The following is a 20177-nucleotide window of genomic DNA, read 5'->3' on the forward strand; positions in this document are numbered from 1 at the left end:
CTGTAGGATCATTATTAAGTAACGACCTCGACCTCACATAGGAGCAATATTTGCAACAATAGCAATTTTTTAAATGTAGACATAATACTACTCTATAGTCGGCAGCGCACATTTCTGGGGAAAGTGTGTAGTTTCACGACCTATGCAGTGCACTATGTAGGGAGTAGGGAGCAGTTGGAATTACATCCGTGTTTTGACGTTTCAATTGCGTGACGACATTTCCGTGCGGTGCGGCACTGTTTTTCTCGGCGGAGTGAAGTTGCCCTGTAGATCTGTTCAGTGTGGTTTTGTGTGAATGTGTGTGTGTGTGTCTGACTGTGTAGGTGTCTAAATGCTTGTGTCTGTGTTTATGGTAGTGTTAACGTTGTTCCTGAGCTGATAGACCTGTCGACCACTCCAGCATGCAGCATGTGTTTGTACAGGAGTACGTGTTAACACTGGGGGAGTAATAAGTTAGATGTCACTGTGTAGTATAGGTTCTCTTGGAGTAGAGCTCAGTTTGGGGAGATGTGGGTCTTCGGTTACGGCTCGCTGATCTGGAAAGTGGATTTCCCCTTTGAGGAGAAGCGGGTGGGCTTCATTAAGGGCTTCAGTCGCAGGTTCTGGCAAGGAAGCACTGACCACAGAGGAGTCCCTGGCAAGGTAACGTAATAACATGTCACTTTTATATATATATATATATACTAAACTGGCAGGGTTTTACAAAACATGGTCACATAAATTACAGTAATTTTACTCAGTTTGTGTCATATCTGTGCCCTTAGTTATATTGATTAAGCTGTTGTCCTAAATTTCTCACCAGTTTCTAGGAAAAACAGACTAGTCACTATGAGTTGGAAATAATTAACATTAACCCATTCATGTCCAAGCACTACATTCAGTGTAATTAAAGGCCCTCTTAACGCGTTCCCTGTGGTTCAAATGAATGTCATTTTATGTTTTTATACCATACACACACACAAACAATTCAACAACTTGTTCTTTTTTTCATTATGTAAAGCCTGGGCGTGTGGTGACTCTAATTGAAGACCCAGAGGTAAGTTAAAAGGGGTCGTCATTGTCCCTGAAATCCTACATCATCTTTAAAGAAAATCCTAAATCTACTTTAAAGGAACAATATTTTATATTTGGTATTTTTGCTTCTTAGCTCCCAGTACAGTTACAGAGTCTAAACACTTTTACAATATAGTCCTGAAATTTTTTCAACGTGATGGGCGGTGGAAGGGGGCTGATTTTCTACCCTCCTCCGAAAGTTACATAGTGCAGTTTCTGCACCACTGAGCCAGGAATAGCAATGAGAGAAACTGTATTCTCCCTGTCACGGGTCAGTGGATCAACACATTATTTTGAAGCTGTAATTGAATTTGTAACTGAATTTGAAGGTACAAATACTACCTAATGTTGCTTTAAATTGTCATCAATAATCATTGAAAAAAAGGGTTGCCCCATTTACTAACAGCAAACTGCACATGAGGGTAGATTCAACTCATACAGTTTCATGTGCAGATATGGTTGTATTAAACATATTCGTTATTGGTCTCACATTGGTTATAGCACCCACGTTTTGCAGCTTTATTTTAGACAGATACTTATTTGTAAAAAATCAACACTGTGTGATTTTATGATTAGTATATTCCAAAATATCCATGCTGATGAATGCCTAAGACGATCTGGCCTCATTGACAGTTCATATTTATACCCTGCTGAGGCAGACATCAAACTTGAACACTCGTAGTTATATGTATAGGAACATTATTTCATTAAATTTTGATAATAAAAAATGGTCAATAATAGAAAAATAGATTTATTTAAAAAAGTCTTTTGTTTTCTTTGAATAAATTCACCTTAGATGTTTCTCCATTTAAGTATGAGATAGTTAAACTAATAGCTAAACAAAAGGACAAATTAAATTAATTTTTATCATACACTATATTGCCAAAAGTATTCACTCGTCTGCCTTCACAGGGATTTTGAGTGACATCCCATTTTTGGGTTTAATATAATATCGGCCAACCCTTTGCAGCCATGACTGCTTCAACTGTTCAGGGAAGGTTTTCAACAAGGTTTAGGAGAGTGTTTATTGGAATTTTTGCCATTCTTCCAGATGTGCTTTTGTGAGGTCAGACACTGATGTTCGACAAGAAGCCCTAGCTCGCAGTCTCTGCACTAATTCATCTAAAATGTGTTCTATGGGGTTATGGCCTGTCAAGTTCTTTCACACCAAACTCGCTCATCCATGGCTTTATAGACCTTGTTTTATGCACTGGAGCATTAAGAATCCGTTTCACTGGAACTATGGGGATGAGCCCAACTCCACCAAACTTTACATTTGGCACAATTCAAACACAATTATCGTTCTCCTGGCAACTGTCAAACCCAAACCCAAATTCATCCATCAAATTGCCCGATTGAGAAATGTGATTCAAATGATTTATAAGACTTGGATGCAGTTGCTTGGCCATGGAAACCCACTCCGTGAAGTTCTCTGTGTCCTATGGGACTCAGCAACTGATGACTCTACTCTGTCATTCTATGTGGCCTACTAATTTGGGGCTGAATTGCTGTTGTTCCCAATCACTTCCACTGTGTTATACCACTCACAGTTGACTATGGAATATTTGGTAGCGAGAACTGGACTTCACTGGACCATGCTGGAATTCACTGAGCTCCTGCGAACGACCCATTTTTGTTTGTAGAAGCAGTCTGCATGAAAAGGTGATTGGTTTTGTGGCAATAGAAGTGATAGGAACACCTTAATTCAATGATTCGGATGGGTGAGTGAATACTTTTGGCAATATAGCCGATCGTTGTGCAGCTGATTGTACAATAATTGACACATTGCCATTCTTGCACATCCTACAGGGATGCGTTTGGGGCGTTGCTTATAAGTTGCCCTCAGGGCGGGAGAATGAAGTGAAGGAGTATCTTGACTACAGGGAGAAGGGTGGATACAAGGTTATGACAGTAACCTTTCATCCTAAAGAAGAATGTGAGCCAATGCAGAATACATTGCTCTACATTGGATCATGTGATAACCCCAACTACCTTGGTCCAGCACCTCTGGAAATGATTGCCCAGCAGATCCTCAAGTCGGCTGGTCCCAGCGGGAGGAACACTGAGTACCTGTTTGAACTGGCTGAGGCTGTGAGGCAACTTGTACCTGAAGACTCAGATGATCACCTGTTCGCATTAGAGCGGCTGGTGAAGCAGCTCCTAGAGCAGGCTGCAGAGTGACAACTGCTCTACCTGGTTAACATGTTACAGCATTAGAAGCTATATGTGCATCAGGTTGCTCACTTTATCCTTAAAGCACAATACTGTCAATTTTCTATACAGGGACTGTTGATAGCTGAATTAGTTATTACACAGCTGTACACAAGATTGTTACCATATTTTCTGTGAGACATCGAACAACTTTACCTCAGTTTTTTTTTTGTGTTTCTTGAATGCATGCTCTTTTGTTGTGTGTACACATTTTTAATAGTAATTCAAATCAGGAACCAGATTTAGGAAGAACATTGTTGTGTATGACAAACATAGACCAGAACTGTTTTACTGAAAAAGGGAAACAAAAATTGAAATTGACAGTTACATGGCTATGATTTGAATGTTATTCTCATTAAAATTATCACCACTGATAAAATCAATCCCATAATTTAAAACTTCAGCTGGAGAAGTGGGCTTTTGGGAAATAAAATAAAAATGACATGAACTTTATGTGCTACATGCGTATTTCGGTTTAGGTCCTCCCTTTGCCACGTATAGATAGCTTTCACAAATTTCACCCCAAATGACTGAAAAATAAAATATCTGGGAAAAAAGTCAAAGTCTGATTATTTCATTATTTCAAGTAATTAATGAGTAGTATAAATGATTACTACATGTAAATGTGCAATCTTAGTACTAAACCTGAGCCTGATGTACTGGGCATTTATTCACAGGTTCACTACAAAAGTCAATGGAATCAATTCTTATAATGGCTCTAATTTTATTTACAGTAATAACAATTCCCCTAAGCGACAAACATATTTTTAGATGTTTTTCAGTATTTCAAGATACAGGATTTTAAATTCTATATGTAATAAACATGTATAACATTTTTGTTATTTATCACTTAAAGTATTAAATGTTATATTGCTTTTTCAGACATTTTAGAATATATAGGTATCATTAAACACATATCCGAATAGTCTGAAAGCGTCTTAATCCTGAAAAATAATTTAAAATTATTTTAAAAATAGTAACAGTTTTATAAGGCTATGTATTTCAATTTAAACGAAAGCTTACAGTGAAAAACCTGGACAAGCAAGCAGCACTACTAGTGAAATGTTTGATAGGTTTTTTTTTTTTTGGTTGTTGTTGAAATAGCTCAAGTAATTATTTAATATTTTACACTTGAGATTGAATTAAATTCAATACTGTTGGGAACACTGATTCCAATCCTATAAACTAGTTTTCCCATTTTCTGTCTACCTAGGGGCTGTTTAAAACTGGTAATATTGGTAAAAATAAATAAATAAATAATGTGCAGTTATGCAGAAAATGTGCTCTAATTTTGCACAAATAAATTATGATTCCCTTTGTTAAAAACAAAATACATTTATTGGCCTTTTCTTAGGTAAAACAAGCAAATGATACATCTAAAAAAATAGAGAAAAAAAAATCACTGCAATTTTGGCACTAAGCTACACAGTGGTTTTCTTACGGACTTCCCATAATGCAGAAAATAACTATCCAGGGGTTGCTCCAAACTGGAGTCAGAAAGATGGAACCTGAAGCTCTTCATGGTTTTGATAATGGTACACTTCAAAAGGATACTACTGCTTTAAGTCTGTTAGGCCTGTAGTAAAGGGTGACATGAGGAAAAGAAATGTGTATGTGGACGGATGAGTGAGGCTCCCCAGTCACATGCCACATAAGTATCTCTGAAAACATGGCAGACACGCAATCGTAAATTCAAACTATGAACATGCACTCAAACTGACATGCGCATGCACTTCAGACTTTTTCATGAACTCCAACACATACATATTTCAAACTTAGACTATGATTTCAACACTCCTACTCCTCACAGGCCATTTGTTTTTTTGCCAGCAGAACGATTTCTATCTAGCAGAATTAACATGTAATACATTTATGCATAGATAAATGCATATGAAGAGTACATACATACATATACACATATACACAAACAGGACACACAAAACTTATGATGGCATGTGAGCAGAGTGGTACGCAACAGCCATCTGTCTGATCCTTCAGACAGTTCTAATTGACCAGTCTTGTAAAAAACACAGTAACTCAACTCTCGGCCTAAGATTTCACATTGGAGGTTCCCAACATTCATTTCAGAGACCACATTAAGGATAATATTTTATTAAATCATCCATTAAATGTAATGAGTTTCTGATTTCAGCCTAGATGTATTTGGCTTTATTAAAGGAGGTGGGGTTTGTTTATAGTTCTGACAACAGTACAATAATTTAACTCAAAATCTGTCCTCAAACTCTGAAAATGGACCAGATTTTGGCAACCTCTGGTCATTGAAATGGCTGGAGACGGGCTTGAGTGAGAGGACAAGTTTGTCCATTATATGTTCACGCATATGGGAAAAGGAAAAACAATCTATCTGTACAATAATATTACAGACTGCAGGGCGTTCATCCCTGTGCTGGTAATCCTTAAATATTAAGTATAGTAAAAATGCAAAATGTGGGTTAAATACATACATACGTACACAGAATCTCCCCATGCCCTCTCCCTAAACTTAAAAGGTATTGCTTCACTCAGCTTCCCCACTCTCCCTCATCATGTGTCCTCTCCCTATTTGATGTGTGTCTCAGTCAAAAAAGTCGAATCAAAAGATTCAAAACTAATGTTCCAAAAAGACCCATTTCACCTGTCTAGGCATAGTAGCATGGTGAAACAAGTAGGTCAGTGAGCACCACTAGCTGGTCATCAGTGAACTGCTGCTTGTGCTCCAGCCAATTGTCATGATGAGTCCTGCGGAAATTTGACAGAGTCTTCTTCACCGTCATCTAAGTCAGAAACAGGAGAAATTAAGGAGAACTTCAATCAGGCTCACAACACTTCAAAAATTAAAATGTAAATGTGCTGTATTTTTCTTCATAACAAAATCAAAAACGTCAATAAACAAACTGTTCCAAAACTTCACTAGGTAACTTCTTGGAACAGTAATAACATTTGAGTTTGCATATGTAAATCTTGCTTTAAATTCTTTGGGTTTTGGGGTTGACAGCATTATACTTTCACTCACCATATAATTTTAGGCATGCTGTGCAGCATCTTGAGAGCTAACTTTAAAAGAATATAAATGACAGCTCTGGCTGTGTTATAATATTGCCAGCTTTTTAAACTGCAGTGGCTACAAAATTATTGGATAAAAGGTCAACTGAGCTTACTTTAATTATTGCTTGTTGTTTGTTAGTTATGACAGCTTGCATTACATAATGAATCCATTGTGCTAACATTAATTGTCCTCATTCACAAAATTCCATAGCCTGTTTGTGTTTATGTATTTATGGGAACTAGATGTCCTCGCAAGGATAGAAGTATCTCAAATTCTATGCTATTGTGAGGACATTTTGGTCCTCACAATTTCTAATGTTTCTTTACAAAAACTGGTTCTTTAATGTGGAATACTAAAAGAGTGAAATAATTAAATGTTGGTTACTGAACTTAAGGTTAGGGTCAGGTGTAGGTCTAGTGTTAATTTAGGTACAGTAATTATTTCAATGCAGGTCCTTACAAGTATATAACCTACATATATACTCATTGACTGTATAAGACAATTAAATTATCTGTAATTGGAACGTATAGTTTAAAAATGGCAGAAGAGGAGGATACCTCGATGGGTTGTGTGTCATTGAGGTGGGCACTGAGGTCCATGAGCAGCTGGGGCATCCATGTGGGGACGTCGTAAGGACTGGAGAGAATGCAGGCACTGAGCCCCAGCACACCTGCATGGCGTCGCACCAGATCTAAAAACACAAAGCCAACATAAGGCACCCCATGTACCTATGCTAAACAGCACGAATAAATAATTATTGTACAACCAAGAGTTAGGGCTGAATGGTTTGTGGAAAATATACAATTGCAATTATTCTGATCTATAATATATCACAAGCTTTTCAATGTTGGTTGATATAATTTAAAATGTAAGATATAATTTATATTTTACCTAGTAAAGGCAGTGTCTTACCAACTGATGGTATGGTGTCCACGATGGAACCCAAGTCTCTCTTCCTCTTCTTAGGCAGCCTAGTTTTGCACAGAGCCTCAAAATGCATCTGCATGATGTCGTCCATGGTCAAGAAATTGCACTGTAGGAAGCCGCTGAGAGTGGTGGCAGCCATCTCCCTTACCTAAGGTAGAATGCAATATGTAAATCATACTGTTAGTGAAAACTATTTGTTTTTTTCAATATTTCAGTGAGGTTCACAACTCAACGACATACCTCTAGCTGCTCATCTTCCAGGAGTCTAATGACCAGTGCTCGGACATCTTGGACCGCTTGCTCATTGCTCAGCATGGTGAACATATTGTAAAAGACCATTATCTGCAGATAGGTCAGCACAGAGAAACGGGCATGCCAAGAGCTGCTGCCTGCAATCTACACACAAAAACATGTAAGACTAGCATTTATAGCCAAAAAAGGAACGTTGAACAAAGCTAGCACACAGATTAAAGGACCCTGAGTGACATTAAGCAATGTTCAGATGCTCCTCAGCAGAGCGTAAGCCCACCTCATTCAGAATTTTGAGAACCAGAGGGATCTGATCTGGATAAAGGAGGCCCTGGGACATGAGAGATAAGCAGGTTTTAGCATCCCTTTTCAGCTCATCATAGCTGTCATCATTTTCCACTGGAGCAATCTGTCAATACATACAAATAAAAGGGGAAAAAACTATAAGGACTATTAGAGAACACACAAGACAGTAAAAAGCAAAACAGAGACAGTAAATGATGGATAAAGGTCACACTGACCTTAAACAGTAGAGGCAGGAGCTGAAGCTGTTGAACTACTGGAGTTGTGAAGGAACGTCCAGCACTAGCCATCAACCACTTCAGCACAGTCTTGAGAAGTTTGATGGCCTGTGTCCTCTCATCCTGTTCTCCCACTCCATTCTCTTCTACCACATGGTTCTGGATCTCCTCCTCTCCCTCCAGCAGCGGCTTCAGACGAGACACAATCCTCTCTGTGAACTCAGCAATGTGAGGCGACTTGGTGGGCCATGTGTTTGGCAGTGTGACATCAAGCATGAAAATGTACGTCAGCACACTGTGAGAAAAGAGGAAGGTATAAACAAAAATATGTTCTGTAAACTAAGGAATTCAACAAAATGAAATGGAACAAAAAGGATCCTGATATTTATTTTGTCACGTGATCCTGTGATTTCCCATTTTATTTATTTATTTTTTATAAATTATAAGCCAATTTATAAACATGTCAAGTGTTGGCTACAGAAAAATCCAATGCCATTTGGACTTTCAAATTCTAATACTTACACAAAGGCCTAGTTTATGTTGAACCTTTTTTAGAAGTAGGTAAAAGGTAGAAAATTACAAAAAAAGTACAAAATATGTTGTAACTTCTGTTTTAGAGGTGACTAGCTACCAGATCACTTACACAAAAGAATACACTAAGTTTATATTTAATGTTAACGTGTTAATTTTAAGGTACATGTCACTTCTCAAACAAGATGAAGTTTTCACTCACTGACTAAATAACAGCTTGTAGTTGATATAAAGAATGAAACGAAGTCAAACCCCAAATATGTTTGAACTTGCACTATCAAGAACATTCTAAGTGATTTCAAGTAGCTATAGTGTTCCTCTCACCTTCCAATGCGCTCTCTCACATTCTTGTAAACCTGGGTGAGTTTGGGCTCCAGGTAGATCAGCAACCTGTGCAGCAGCTCAGGTACTCTCCACTCTTGCTGAGCCAAACCCCCCTGGAGCACATATAGACGACTGGGGAGACAGACAGAGACACACAAAAAAAGAGAAGGCAAATGAAAACAAGTTTTATACATGTATAGATAAATATGCTGAGATAAATATTCCTATTTTTATATCTTCATTACACCTAGAATGTCAGGAAACTAATGGATGTTATGCCGCTTTTCCACTGCATGGAACCTACACGACTCTACTTGACTCAGCTCTTTCATGTTTCCACTGGCAAAATCTGGTACCTGGTCCCTGGAACCGGGTACGTTTTCAGCTCACTTCAGGTTCCAACCGTACAGAGTAGGTACTAAATGATGATGTGTATACCCTGCAGAGCGCTGATTGGCCAGAGAGATATCACCATGAAATGCAGAGCTCATTCAAATCCAGCGCAAACCGCCACTTGTAAAATCTCCCAAGTTGTAGCAGCTTTCACATTTATTTTTAATTGGACTCACAATGTAATTTTACCTCGAGATGTTTTGAAGAGGTTTATATGCTCCTTGGGCCGATGGCTGATGAAAATTTCCAGTGAAAGCTGAACGTGCAACAAGCAAAACTGATCTGTGAGAACTGGGGCAAGGAACCGTGTTAAAAAAAAAAAAACTAAAAACAACACGCGAATAAACGATGAGTAAACAGTGCCTAACTACCACTGCCGTTGTTGTTTTCAAAGCCAGAGATTCCTGTTAGAGACGGGATTTTGAAGCGTCTTCTCACAGGGGACCCCTGCCAGTGGAAAAGCGACAAGCTTTTAGAGTGCCGAGCTGAGCTGTGTCGAGTCGTGTAGAGCCGGACCCATGTGGTGGAAAAGCACCATTAGGGACCTAATGGAAAAGCTCTCTTATCTGAACAGCAAATAATATAAGCCATCTCAACAAACAGCACACTTGGGTAGACAGTGTGCACCATTAAAAGGAAATTAACTATATTGATCAAATATTAGTGTCATTCTGTTTTGTCTCTTAAGCATCTCACACTTTTTTACAAACATGATCAAAATTTCACATTTTAATCCAGTTCCATGTTTAAAACAAGGACAGAAATTCACTGAGCATACCATTTTCTGTTAACTTTCCTAATCATGGCTATTTTAATGTCTAGATTTAGTCCTCTGATCTTAAAGCAGCAGCTCACTTTAAGTTTGAGAGGAAAGCAGTACAAGCAAATAAAGTTACAAGAACATTTTCTCTCCATTTGGGGTCCTTCTCTCATGCCAAGTCCCAATTGGTTCCAAGACATTTTAATAAAACGAGTTTTATGAACATTATTAGTTAATACGGATTTCAGATTCACTAATTCTTGTCTTACCAGGCATCTACAAATGAGCCCCCTTCTCCACTAAGGGGACATTCCATCAGCATCTCCAGCAGACAGTTCAGCTTCCGTGGGTCTCTGCTCTCCTATAAGGCCAGATAACAGTTATCTTCACTTCGACACTACAGCACAAATTGGGTTTATGACATACAGAAGCAATTACAAGTAAAAGAAATTAGTCAAAAAAGCTGTACATACACATGCAGTAGCTATACACGTGCCCCAATCAGTGTAGGTTTCTACTGTGATATTGGACAAAGCTGTTCGCATTAAAGGAATCAGGAACTGCCACAGGCCCTCCACCTAAAAAAGACAGCGAGACACAAAAATAATTCTTTAAGACCTATAGGTTTTAATATTTTGATCTTAATGACTAGCTTTATACTGCCATAAATAGTTATGTACTCACCTGTTTGAAGTTCCAGTGCTTGCTGCCTCTCACCAGACCAGCAATGATTTCAGCCACACATCGCTGAGTGCTCTCATGGGAATCGCCAGCCAAACGTTCCATATGAGGTTTAAGCACAGGCAGGAAGGCATCACTGAAATTCCTGAACAAGCCCTGTTCATTAAAGAACAATTTAGGATAAATGCATCATAGACAGGATTAAATTCAGCACATTTGTACCCTCCCATATATGAATAAAACAGTTTAACTGCTGATGAAATTATAAAAAAAAATAAAAAAATAAATAAACAAAAATCCTGCTCATGTATATAAAAAACAATTTATATTTTATTATAGCACTTTGTGTTAAATTTTCTTTAGCTAAATTTTTAATAGTAATTTACATTTATTCAAAAAAACAATCAAAGAGAAATGTTAGACGCAGATCAAAATCAGTTCAAAAGACAAAGGTAAAAATAATGTAAACTAAATTATTTTTCATAACTACATAAGTAATTACATATAAGCCCATTTCCATAAAAAACATAACACAATGATGTGCAAATCATTTAAATCCTATATTCAATTGGAATTAGAACAAAGACAAATATTCAAACTTAAATATGGTCTTTGTACTATTTACCATTAAATAAATATTTGCACATCATTGCATTTTGTTTTAATTTAAATTTTGCATAGCATCTCTACTTCTTTGGAAATTGGGGACAAAATGAAGTGCTATAAATCAGCTTAAAACAACAATAGTTCAAACATTTATAGGTCATTGAACATATTACTACTATGAATTTGAAATGTTTGAGCTATAAGCTGGTACCTTAAAAAGGCAGAAGCGACGAGGGTTGAACTTATCTTTGCCCTTGCGGTCCTCCAATGACAAGAACTCAATGAGCTGCTTGATGAATGTGGGATTCAAGAAATGGTCGTAGATAATCCTTTCACTCTGTCACCAGAAAAAGTGTGTTTTTAAAAAAAAAAATCAAACACTGGACTTAACTGTGATGATAACATTAGGTCCATAAAATACACCCTGACAGAGAAGTACTATGAATATGTACCTCATTCATTTCTTCAGGGCTCATGTCTTTGGGCTGGTCATCCATAGGAGCATACAACATCAGTTTTCTATAGCAGGAAATATTAAGAAAACAACAAAAGGGAACAGCTAAGCTTAGATTCAGCATTATGTATTCTAGTAAGGATAATTCACATATGCAAAGAGGTGCTTACTTTGGCCAGCTGTAGTAGCCCCAGTGGGTCTTCTCGACAAAGCGAAAGTTGTCCCAGTCCTGCTGGGTATGTGGCAAGCTGTCAGAATGGTACTGTAGCCAGCTGTTTTCAGGTCTGTCTCCTGCAACAAGACTCTCTGACTCCTTCACTCCACCTACAGTACAGTACATCCTCATCAGCACATTTTACAATGCTACTGTCACATTCAGTTGGCCAAGACATGGATTTAAGTATTATACTCGATACAATAACCCTAAATAAAAAGCCCTAAAATATAGAACAGAAAAAAAAGCTACTTATATGTGACAGAAAAAATGATGAACAAATCTAAAACAACAACATTCAACAGCTAAACATGCTTGGAGGAGATTAGTAATCACCAATTCCATTATATCAGCTAACAAATGCCTGCATTGCCCACAAGTGTACTGTTTAATCAGAGAAAAGTAGCCATTCTAACCACATAAACATTTCTGTACACTTTGTAAACTTTGTAAAAAAAAATCTACTCACTGATGTCACTGGGTGTGATAGACACTTTTTTGCGTGGTCTCTTTAACTGCTTGAGTATGCCCGCTACAGCAGATATTGCTACCTGTAGGAAAAAAAGAACAAAGAAGAGGGTCAAAATATAACAGAATTGAAACATGAATACACATAAATGATCGTACCAATGCCACTTGGCAGTCACCTTGCGCACGGTGAGAGCATCATGATTCAGACTTTGGACAAAGAAACGCACTGCTGGAGCAGGTAGAGGATGGTCATCTCTCAGAAGCAAAGACAAAAAGCCAATGGCAATGTGCTCAAACTTCCAAGGCCTTAAAAGGAATATTTAAGATACAATTTACACATTATCACCTGCAAATATGAAATAATATAATACTAAAATATTTATGGAACTTACAGATCCCTGTCCTGGAGGCACGCTAAGATGTCATTAACCAGTTTTTCATATTTCCTGCAGAGAATATAGAAGAGGTGGCATGAAAAGTACTAATAACTAAATGGACACTTATTAGTGGTGTACATTTTTTTTTCTGGAACTATTCCAGTGCATCTAATTTCACCAGAAGTGACAATATGATTCATAATTATTCAACATAATAGACAAAAGAGAATTTTAATACGAGTGGAATTAATGTTGAATTAAACTACTTTAATTTTCTGTGTACATAGTGACTTAAACTAGGACTGGACAATAATTCTATATATACACGTTTTAATAACATGATTTGTAAACACACATTCCATATTTCTATAATATCTCAAATGTGATTATTTACAGCATTAATCACTGACTGATGTTTGTTTCGGGGTTGTGCCTTCAGTTCCTTGCATTAATTTTTAAAATTATTTTAAAAAATATTAAATACTGACAATGCCAAGGTGTTTATGATTTATGGTGATGTCATATTTATTGCTTGTTTTTGGAAGTTTTTCCTGTGGAATTTATACTGTTCATATTGAAATAGGAATTATGTCGTATCGACCAAAATGAAGAAATACACCTTGATATAAATTTTGGCCATAATGTCCAGGCCTAATGTAAACATTTCAAGTGTTGATAAACATAAATGAGGGGCACTTACTGCACAGCCTCTAGATTTTTTGCTTGCTGCTGAGCAAGTCCTTTCTCTAGTTCCTCATCTGATGGGACGCCCGTATAAGGAGCAGGACCGCCTGAATTGGAGATCTTCTGGCCCAGTTCCAAAGTGCTCTGTGGTATCTGCACAATCATTCAGATCAGGCACACCACAAATGGAGCAATATCTGCACATATGCCACTACATTGTACATGAGTAGAATCCCTTCTGTTGAATATTGCTTTTTCTAGTAAAAAGAAACCAGCTCTCACCGTGAAGTCAATACCAATAGTTTCATACTGACGATGGACTTTGTCAGCAAGGTCATCAAAGAGCCTGACGATTGAGGGCTTCTCCAGGGACATTGCAGGGCTGAGGCCTGAACGCACTATGGCTGGCCAAGTCAGAGAAATACAGTCCCAATCGTGCAGGTTAGCCAGGCATACCCCTCCATGATTTCCCAGTAGACAGTACAGAGCACCCTGGAAAGGAAAAGAAGATATAAATATGACTGTTTACATAATTACAGCTTCCTTATTTAGCATTCTTGACAAATTGCATCTTTTGTTAATACCCTAAAGGCTGATTAACAAGAACTATATATTTAAAAATATAGAAACAAATAAGGGGAAATAAAAAAAAATTTAAAAAGAGGGGAAACAAAAGCATATAATTAAAGTTAAATAAAATTAACGTAAAAAAAATACCAATAAAATGGAATTAAAGTTTTAGGGTTTTTTTGTTTGTTTTTTAAATAAACAGTACTGGTGCATTAGAATGTACAGAAAATGGTCCTCTGAAGGGATGTGTACTTATTTCACAAATCAAAAGTATATGTTATTTGGGGTCCCAAGCAGATCACTTTCAGTACAGCCACTTACCAACACAATACATAACCTGTAAAGGGCAGGTATAAACATTGGCCCATATTTTTTAAACATTCAAATTAAGAACAATGGCCTAAGACTATATATCGACTGATCATTAAATTCTAATTAATAAATGCAGCCCCAAAATCAAAATTTTTATTTAAAGATTTGATAAATATTAAGGGCGCAGCTAAACATAAAAAAAATCTATGCCACTCAAAGTCAAAAAGTGTATATAAAAAGTGTATTTAAGGGGGGAAAAAAATTCAAACAATCTTAAATTTTTACAATTGCCATGTACCTTAAACTGCTGCTGTGTGACATCTGTCCGTGTGGGGTCCAGCAGCTCCAGCACTCGAGGTGTGATGTCTCTACAGCAGAAGTTATATGTGCCCAAAGCAGTGAATAAAACGCTCTGTGCCTTGCTGCGGACCTAGTGACATGCAAAAGAAAAGAAATCTTATGAGAATCTATTAAGATAAACTTAATCCCTACTTAGGGCGGCACGGTGGCGCAGTGTCACAGTCACACAGCTCCAGGGGCCTGGAGGTTGTGGGTTCGATTCCCGCTCCGGGTGACTGTGAGGAGTTGGTGTGTTCTCCCCGTGGGTTTCCTCTGGGTGCTCCGGTTTCCTCCCACAGTCCAAAAACACACGTTGCAGGTGGATTGGCGACTCAAAAGTGTCCATAGGTTTGAGTGAATGTATGTGTGTCTGTGTTGCCCTGTGAAGGACTGGCGCCCCCTCCAGGGTGTATTCCCGCCTTGCGCCCAATGATTCCAGGTAGGCTCTGGACCCACCGCGACCCTGAACTGGATAAGTGGTTACAGATAATGAATGAATGAATAATCCCTACTTAGAACAGCCTATTAAATGGAACTCTTTACTTTCATATTTCATCTCACTGTAGATAATACCAGCTGACTAAAAGTTCTCTATTTTTTTAAAAAAATAAGCATGTTAGTTGGATTTCTGGATATTTTCTAAGTTATCAATCACTTGTCTGGGTTTATTTGACATTTTTCTTGATTCCTCAATAATAAAAAAAAAAGGAAGGGATAAAAGAATAGCCTATTAAGGCGGCAAGAACGATGTTTCATTGTTGAACTCCAGCATACCTGGCTGTAGGTGCTGGTGGAGAGGTGCAGAAGGTCTCTGAGCAGATCTTGGTGAACAGATTTGTATTCACAGCCTTCCACTAGCAGTTTACGCATCTACCAGAAGGAGTGCAAAAACATAATTTTAATTTTGTGCACTCGCATATGACATACTCTACTCATCATAATCATAATTTATTAATACCTCATGTTGCAGAAGTACTCTGTCAATGAGGAGGGCTCGAATGTGTTGCTTCTTTCCATGGAGCTAGAACATAAATACATTTCAAATATAAAAGGTTTCTATATATAAAAGATCAAATAATTTTATTAAATAGATGAACAGTTAATAACTCACTCTGTTCTCCATAGACTTCTTAACTAAAGTGAAACTCTTCCATCGGGATTCAAACTCATGCTTGTGGGACCCTTTAAAATGCATTAGGTCATTTATGATCTAAGAGAAAAGCAAAAAACATTCAATTAAAAAGTCACAAAAATTATATATTTAAAAATACACAAAGAGCACATGTTCACCTTGATGATAGCAAAGAGGGATTTAGTGTCATCCTCTGAGTGTTCAAGGATGTAATCTAAGGAGAGAACCAAGAATTGCATGTTATTTAGCAGCAGAGTGAAGAAGATACTGATGGTGGAGGCTGACCTCTAGATTCAGAATCCTATTTAGCACTCACGCAAGAGCTGTCTCATTACTTTACAGATGGCTTCTCTGTAGTTTTCTCTGGATTTATCTGTGGGAATACCACCATCTTAATCAGAGACTTAACAGACACAAAGAAATATTTTGAATAAATGACTGTTTAAGATAAGAGTGAGACTGTGGTCATGCACAGTTTATTATAGCTTACCATAGTCAATCCCAATGTAGAGTTTAGTCTCCTCCATATTAACCATGCTGTGAACTCTAAAAGGTCAAACGGTATACAAATTTATTACTTGCAAGTGAGCATATTTGGCACAGATGCACTACTTGATGTAAAATGTCCTCTTAGCACACGTAGTATAATTACAATTCCTTACAGGCCAGTGACAGGTGGTCCATCCAGAGGGGGCAAAATGCAACCAGCACCAAGCAAGCAGTGTTGCACAACAGACAGGCTTTGAAGAACATCATCTCTGTGTAAACAGGGGTCAAATATATCTCTTACATTCTGAACGTAGTGTTTCTTATTAATAGATAACCATAACTAAAGTAGAAGGAAACTGATCAATGATAATACTCATTCTCATATTACAAATATTATATGAGCAGTACCAGTTTAGAAACTTAAATGTCCCCATCACAACAACATTTACACAATAATACACGAGAGGGCTATAACATGAGATATTGGCACTGGTGTGCTGTGGCTGAAGACCACATCAATTGCCAATATCTCATGTTATAGCAAGAACCTTAAGTGTATTATTGTGATTATACCACAGTTCGTTATCGTCATTATTAGGTTATAAGATAAAGAAGACTGAAAATTTTTGTGTTTATCAAACTTCCTTTAGGAAAAATAGTTCCATTCCATCACATATTCATTTTTGCTCTTTTCAATGAACTCTGGATCTTTAACTTGTGCGATGATAACCTGTCTAAATCAGGACAGAAGCAGAGATAAATGTGTCAAGTCAATAAAATGTCATGGTTTAACCACTGTTTAGAGGATTCAGATCGTTGTGATATCATACACTACACAATGCCAAGTTCTCTCTGTTTAAGTTAAAAGTGATTATTTTAGAGTAAAGCTGTGCTGTGGAGCAGGCGAACAAGAGCAGCAGAAAAAAAAGACATGCCTCGACTCCAGTTAAACACAATCACAGAAACGTAGTAGACGTAGCAATTTACTGTTTTATTAATTTTTTTAAATAAATTATTTATTTTAGATTTTCTTTTCAGAAATCAGAAATCAGAGTGTGCCATAATCCTTTACTCTGTTCAACATAAGTTGCGCAAACGAAAAATGAACCTGTTCCCACGTTAGGTGAAGAAGTCCAGGCACAGCTCTGTCATGTAAGCGCTGGCATTGTTGCTAGGTTACATGTATTGTGTGGAGTGATACCTGAAGAGCTTTAGTCAGAGTGCAATTATAGTGCAAAATTGGCACTCCTGGAATGTCTCTCAGTCAATCACTTTGCAGGGTCAGAACTAACTGTGGTATAATTTTTAATTGATCCCTTCCCATATGAAAAATAGTCTCTTAATTAATGACCATACACATATTAATATCAATTTTATTAACACATCAGTAAAAAAATTAAGCCAGAGCATATCACAGCAACCACAACCACATTCATTAAGAAACAACTATTTAGGTTAATCTTTTGTTTTATGCTACCCTCTAACCTGCTCATGTCCTGCTCGCCCTTGGCATATCTTTGTAGCCGTTGTAGTTCTGGCTGAAGCAGAAGGTCCAGTATATAGAACACGAAGGCTGTCTCTTCAGCACTGGACACATGCCACTGTACCTGTAGGTTCCACAGGTCACCTGGACGACCCCAATCCTACAGAGAGAAATCTCTTTTTTTTAATCCAGTTATGAAAACTGCTTAAACATCTGCCAAACAAAGTGAGATGGTGTGGATGATTTAACAAGTACATGAAAATCTGCTTTACCTTAATGGGCAGGTACTGGTTCAGCGGTCTGTTAAATCCCCCAGGCACACTGCAATAGTCTGTGGGGTAAGTGAGGGCAGTGGAGCGCAGGATGTGATGCAGCAGATTGCAAGCCAAACTGTAACCCTGCTTACAGCGCAACCGCAAGGTCAGCTGCAGGATTTGTACCAGTTGTACGCGGTATGGAAGTAATTTCTGTCCATCTACACGTGTCACCTGACCAAAAGTGAAAATATTCATCAATGACCTTGTCATATTCATCCATTCATGCACTAATATCTTTGCTCTGTATGTATATATAAATACAAATTTGTAATAATGTGCCTATTCTTTTAATTGAAAATATTATTTAGATCTTTCATTCATTCATTGTCTGTAACCGCTTATCCAGTTCAGGGTAACTGTGTGTCTGAAGCCTAGCGGGGCACAGTGGGGAACACACGCTGGAGGGCGTGCCAGTCATATTTATATCTTAGCATTCAAAATTATCATTAAACCTAAATAAAATATTCAAATATATCAAATGTACAGATGAGTACAATAATTAGGACATAATAGCTAGAGTTTCAGTCACAAAGACTATAAAAATAACAAGCAATATTGCTATCTACTGGAAACACATTAATAAATATGGCTGGAAATTGTAGCTAAAAGCACACACTCAGCCTGTGTCAGCAAGAACAGTCTGTCTATATAGTCAGTCTGTCGCAACTATATAGAGAAGACTGTTTAGAGAGGGTCAAGTGACTGTTAAGCCAGGAAACAAATATTCCTGGAATAGTTCAGGGCCACTACAAATCAATACAAAATGATTAAGGGCCAGTGAATGATTTAAAGAGTATGAAAATGCTATACATCTTATGCTATGGTCTTTAAAATTACTACACGTACAGATAAAATAAATTTTTAATTGATGGTGTTTCATCTTTCCAATATAATTCAAGAAATGTGCATTTAAAGGGGGCATTTACGACTGTGGGGAAATGCTGTTCTCTCTGGTTTGTTTAGGTTCAGAAGTTCTGCATGTTTTAAGGTTGAAAAGTATGTTTGAGGAGAAAAACGAGTGCTGTTTGTATGTGGCTGAAGTTTAAATTCTCTGCTTGTTCTTATTCACTGTTTGAATTTTTACACAAACTGATTTGTAACCCGAGTTGTTTACTTTTGTAGAACTTTGCAGTGACGCTGTTAGCTGTCTCTAGAATTCTGAGATATTTCCTAAAGTAATCAAAAACAGCAAAAATAAGTCAGAATTGTAAACTAATAGAGCAATATCCTCATCTCGGATCATGATTTTCAAAGTTTGGAGTTTTCCCCGTTGTCTAAAACACCTAGATATTTTTCTCTGCTGTGAGCTGCCTATCATACAGGACTGAGACACTATGCTTTCTTTACCCATTTACTGACACCCAGGATTCAGATTTTGAGCACAAATAGTGAGGAACCATCCTCAGAATTTTATAAAAAGTGTTTTTTTTTTATTAAATTCATGCATGTTGCCTTTAAGGCACAATGTATACTCAATGTAAACTGTTTTAATACATTTTTAAGAAACCTTATGTTGAATTATACTTTATCAGGTTTTTAAAAGATATCTACAAATTTTGATAGTTTGAAAACGTATAATTTATTTAATGCCTGGTCTGTACCTCTGAGAGCAGCTGTAGATTCCACAACAGCTCTTTATCCAGCTCCTCTTCATTCAAAACATCCTCATCTGTAAACATACAATTTTACCATGAGATCAAAGTGCACATACACACAAAATAGAATAAACGCTCTTACAAAGGGCTTACTGGCAGTGATGTTCAAGATAGCATTGCAGCAGTGGGGCACAAAAAGCTTCAGGGATTCAGTAGGGTGACACTGTAAGAGGGGAAAAAGTGTTAATGTGATGGCATACACAACCAATTTTTATGACTTCTTTGCAGCCCTAGATTTCAGACTCATACCTTAGAGGCTGCTCTGCACATGTCTGCTACCATTCGTCCTGCCACACGAGTCTCAAAGATGTTGGTAGTAGCAAAGTTATAGACCTTTTCAAGAGCCACCTATAACAAACCACAGCAACAGAAAAGATA

At 37.4% G+C, this 20177-nt stretch overlaps 2 protein-coding genes across 3 annotated transcripts in view; one reads left to right on the plus strand and one right to left on the minus strand.

Annotated features, from left to right (window-relative positions):
* Positions 1 to 181: 181 nt before the first annotated feature.
* On the plus strand, positions 182 to 4219 carry chac2 (ChaC, cation transport regulator homolog 2 (E. coli)). The gene is made up of 3 exons (XM_066663428.1): positions 182 to 642; positions 1001 to 1036; positions 2863 to 4219. The coding sequence occupies exons 1-3, from the start codon at positions 508 to 510 to the stop codon at positions 3232 to 3234; spliced, it is 543 nt and encodes a 180-aa protein (XP_066519525.1). The 5' UTR covers positions 182 to 507; the 3' UTR covers positions 3235 to 4219.
* Positions 4220 to 4268: 49 nt separating this feature from the next.
* Positions 4269 to 20177, minus strand: part of psme4b (proteasome activator subunit 4b) — a 29948-nt gene continuing 14039 nt past the window's right edge. For both annotated transcript variants that reach the window (XM_066663427.1, XM_066663426.1), the window contains 31 exons: positions 20049 to 20147; positions 19893 to 19962; positions 19746 to 19813; positions 18100 to 18315; positions 17830 to 17987; positions 16518 to 16613; positions 16346 to 16401; positions 16172 to 16228; positions 16014 to 16069; positions 15835 to 15933; positions 15682 to 15744; positions 15498 to 15593; positions 14683 to 14814; positions 13785 to 13994; positions 13519 to 13655; positions 12834 to 12887; positions 12618 to 12747; positions 12440 to 12521; positions 11927 to 12080; positions 11755 to 11821; positions 11514 to 11639; positions 10700 to 10852; positions 10489 to 10593; positions 10285 to 10376; positions 8863 to 8994; positions 8008 to 8302; positions 7767 to 7895; positions 7478 to 7633; positions 7223 to 7385; positions 6868 to 7001; positions 4269 to 6038 (listed from right to left, as the gene is read on the minus strand). In XM_066663427.1, coding sequence (XP_066519524.1) covers positions 5904 to 6038; positions 6868 to 7001; positions 7223 to 7385; positions 7478 to 7633; positions 7767 to 7895; positions 8008 to 8302; positions 8863 to 8994; positions 10285 to 10376; positions 10489 to 10593; positions 10700 to 10852; positions 11514 to 11639; positions 11755 to 11821; positions 11927 to 12080; positions 12440 to 12521; positions 12618 to 12747; positions 12834 to 12887; positions 13519 to 13655; positions 13785 to 13994; positions 14683 to 14814; positions 15498 to 15593; positions 15682 to 15744; positions 15835 to 15933; positions 16014 to 16069; positions 16172 to 16228; positions 16346 to 16401; positions 16518 to 16613; positions 17830 to 17987; positions 18100 to 18315; positions 19746 to 19813; positions 19893 to 19962; positions 20049 to 20147 — 3720 coding nt within the window. In that variant the 3' untranslated portion in view covers positions 4269 to 5903. The remainder of the gene's footprint in view (positions 6039 to 6867; positions 7002 to 7222; positions 7386 to 7477; positions 7634 to 7766; positions 7896 to 8007; positions 8303 to 8862; positions 8995 to 10284; positions 10377 to 10488; positions 10594 to 10699; positions 10853 to 11513; positions 11640 to 11754; positions 11822 to 11926; positions 12081 to 12439; positions 12522 to 12617; positions 12748 to 12833; positions 12888 to 13518; positions 13656 to 13784; positions 13995 to 14682; positions 14815 to 15497; positions 15594 to 15681; positions 15745 to 15834; positions 15934 to 16013; positions 16070 to 16171; positions 16229 to 16345; positions 16402 to 16517; positions 16614 to 17829; positions 17988 to 18099; positions 18316 to 19745; positions 19814 to 19892; positions 19963 to 20048; positions 20148 to 20177) is intronic.

Source organism: Hoplias malabaricus, chromosome 3, assembly GCF_029633855.1.
Source record: "Hoplias malabaricus isolate fHopMal1 chromosome 3, fHopMal1.hap1, whole genome shotgun sequence".
NCBI lineage: Eukaryota > Metazoa > Chordata > Actinopteri > Characiformes > Erythrinidae > Hoplias > Hoplias malabaricus.

What these genes read in the sequence shown, in the direction of transcription:
- chac2 (XM_066663428.1), top strand. Translation starts at nt 508, where the DNA reads ATGTGGGTCTTCGGTTACGGCTCGCTGATCTGGAAAGTGGATTTCCCC. An exon ending in ACAGAGGAGTCCCTGGCAAG is followed by an intron (nt 643 to 1,000) that starts GTAACGTAATAA and finishes CATTATGTAAAG; the next exon opens with CCTGGGCGTGTGGTGACTCT. An exon ending in CTCTAATTGAAGACCCAGAG is followed by an intron (nt 1,037 to 2,862) that starts GTAAGTTAAAAG and finishes CACATCCTACAG; the next exon opens with GGATGCGTTTGGGGCGTTGC.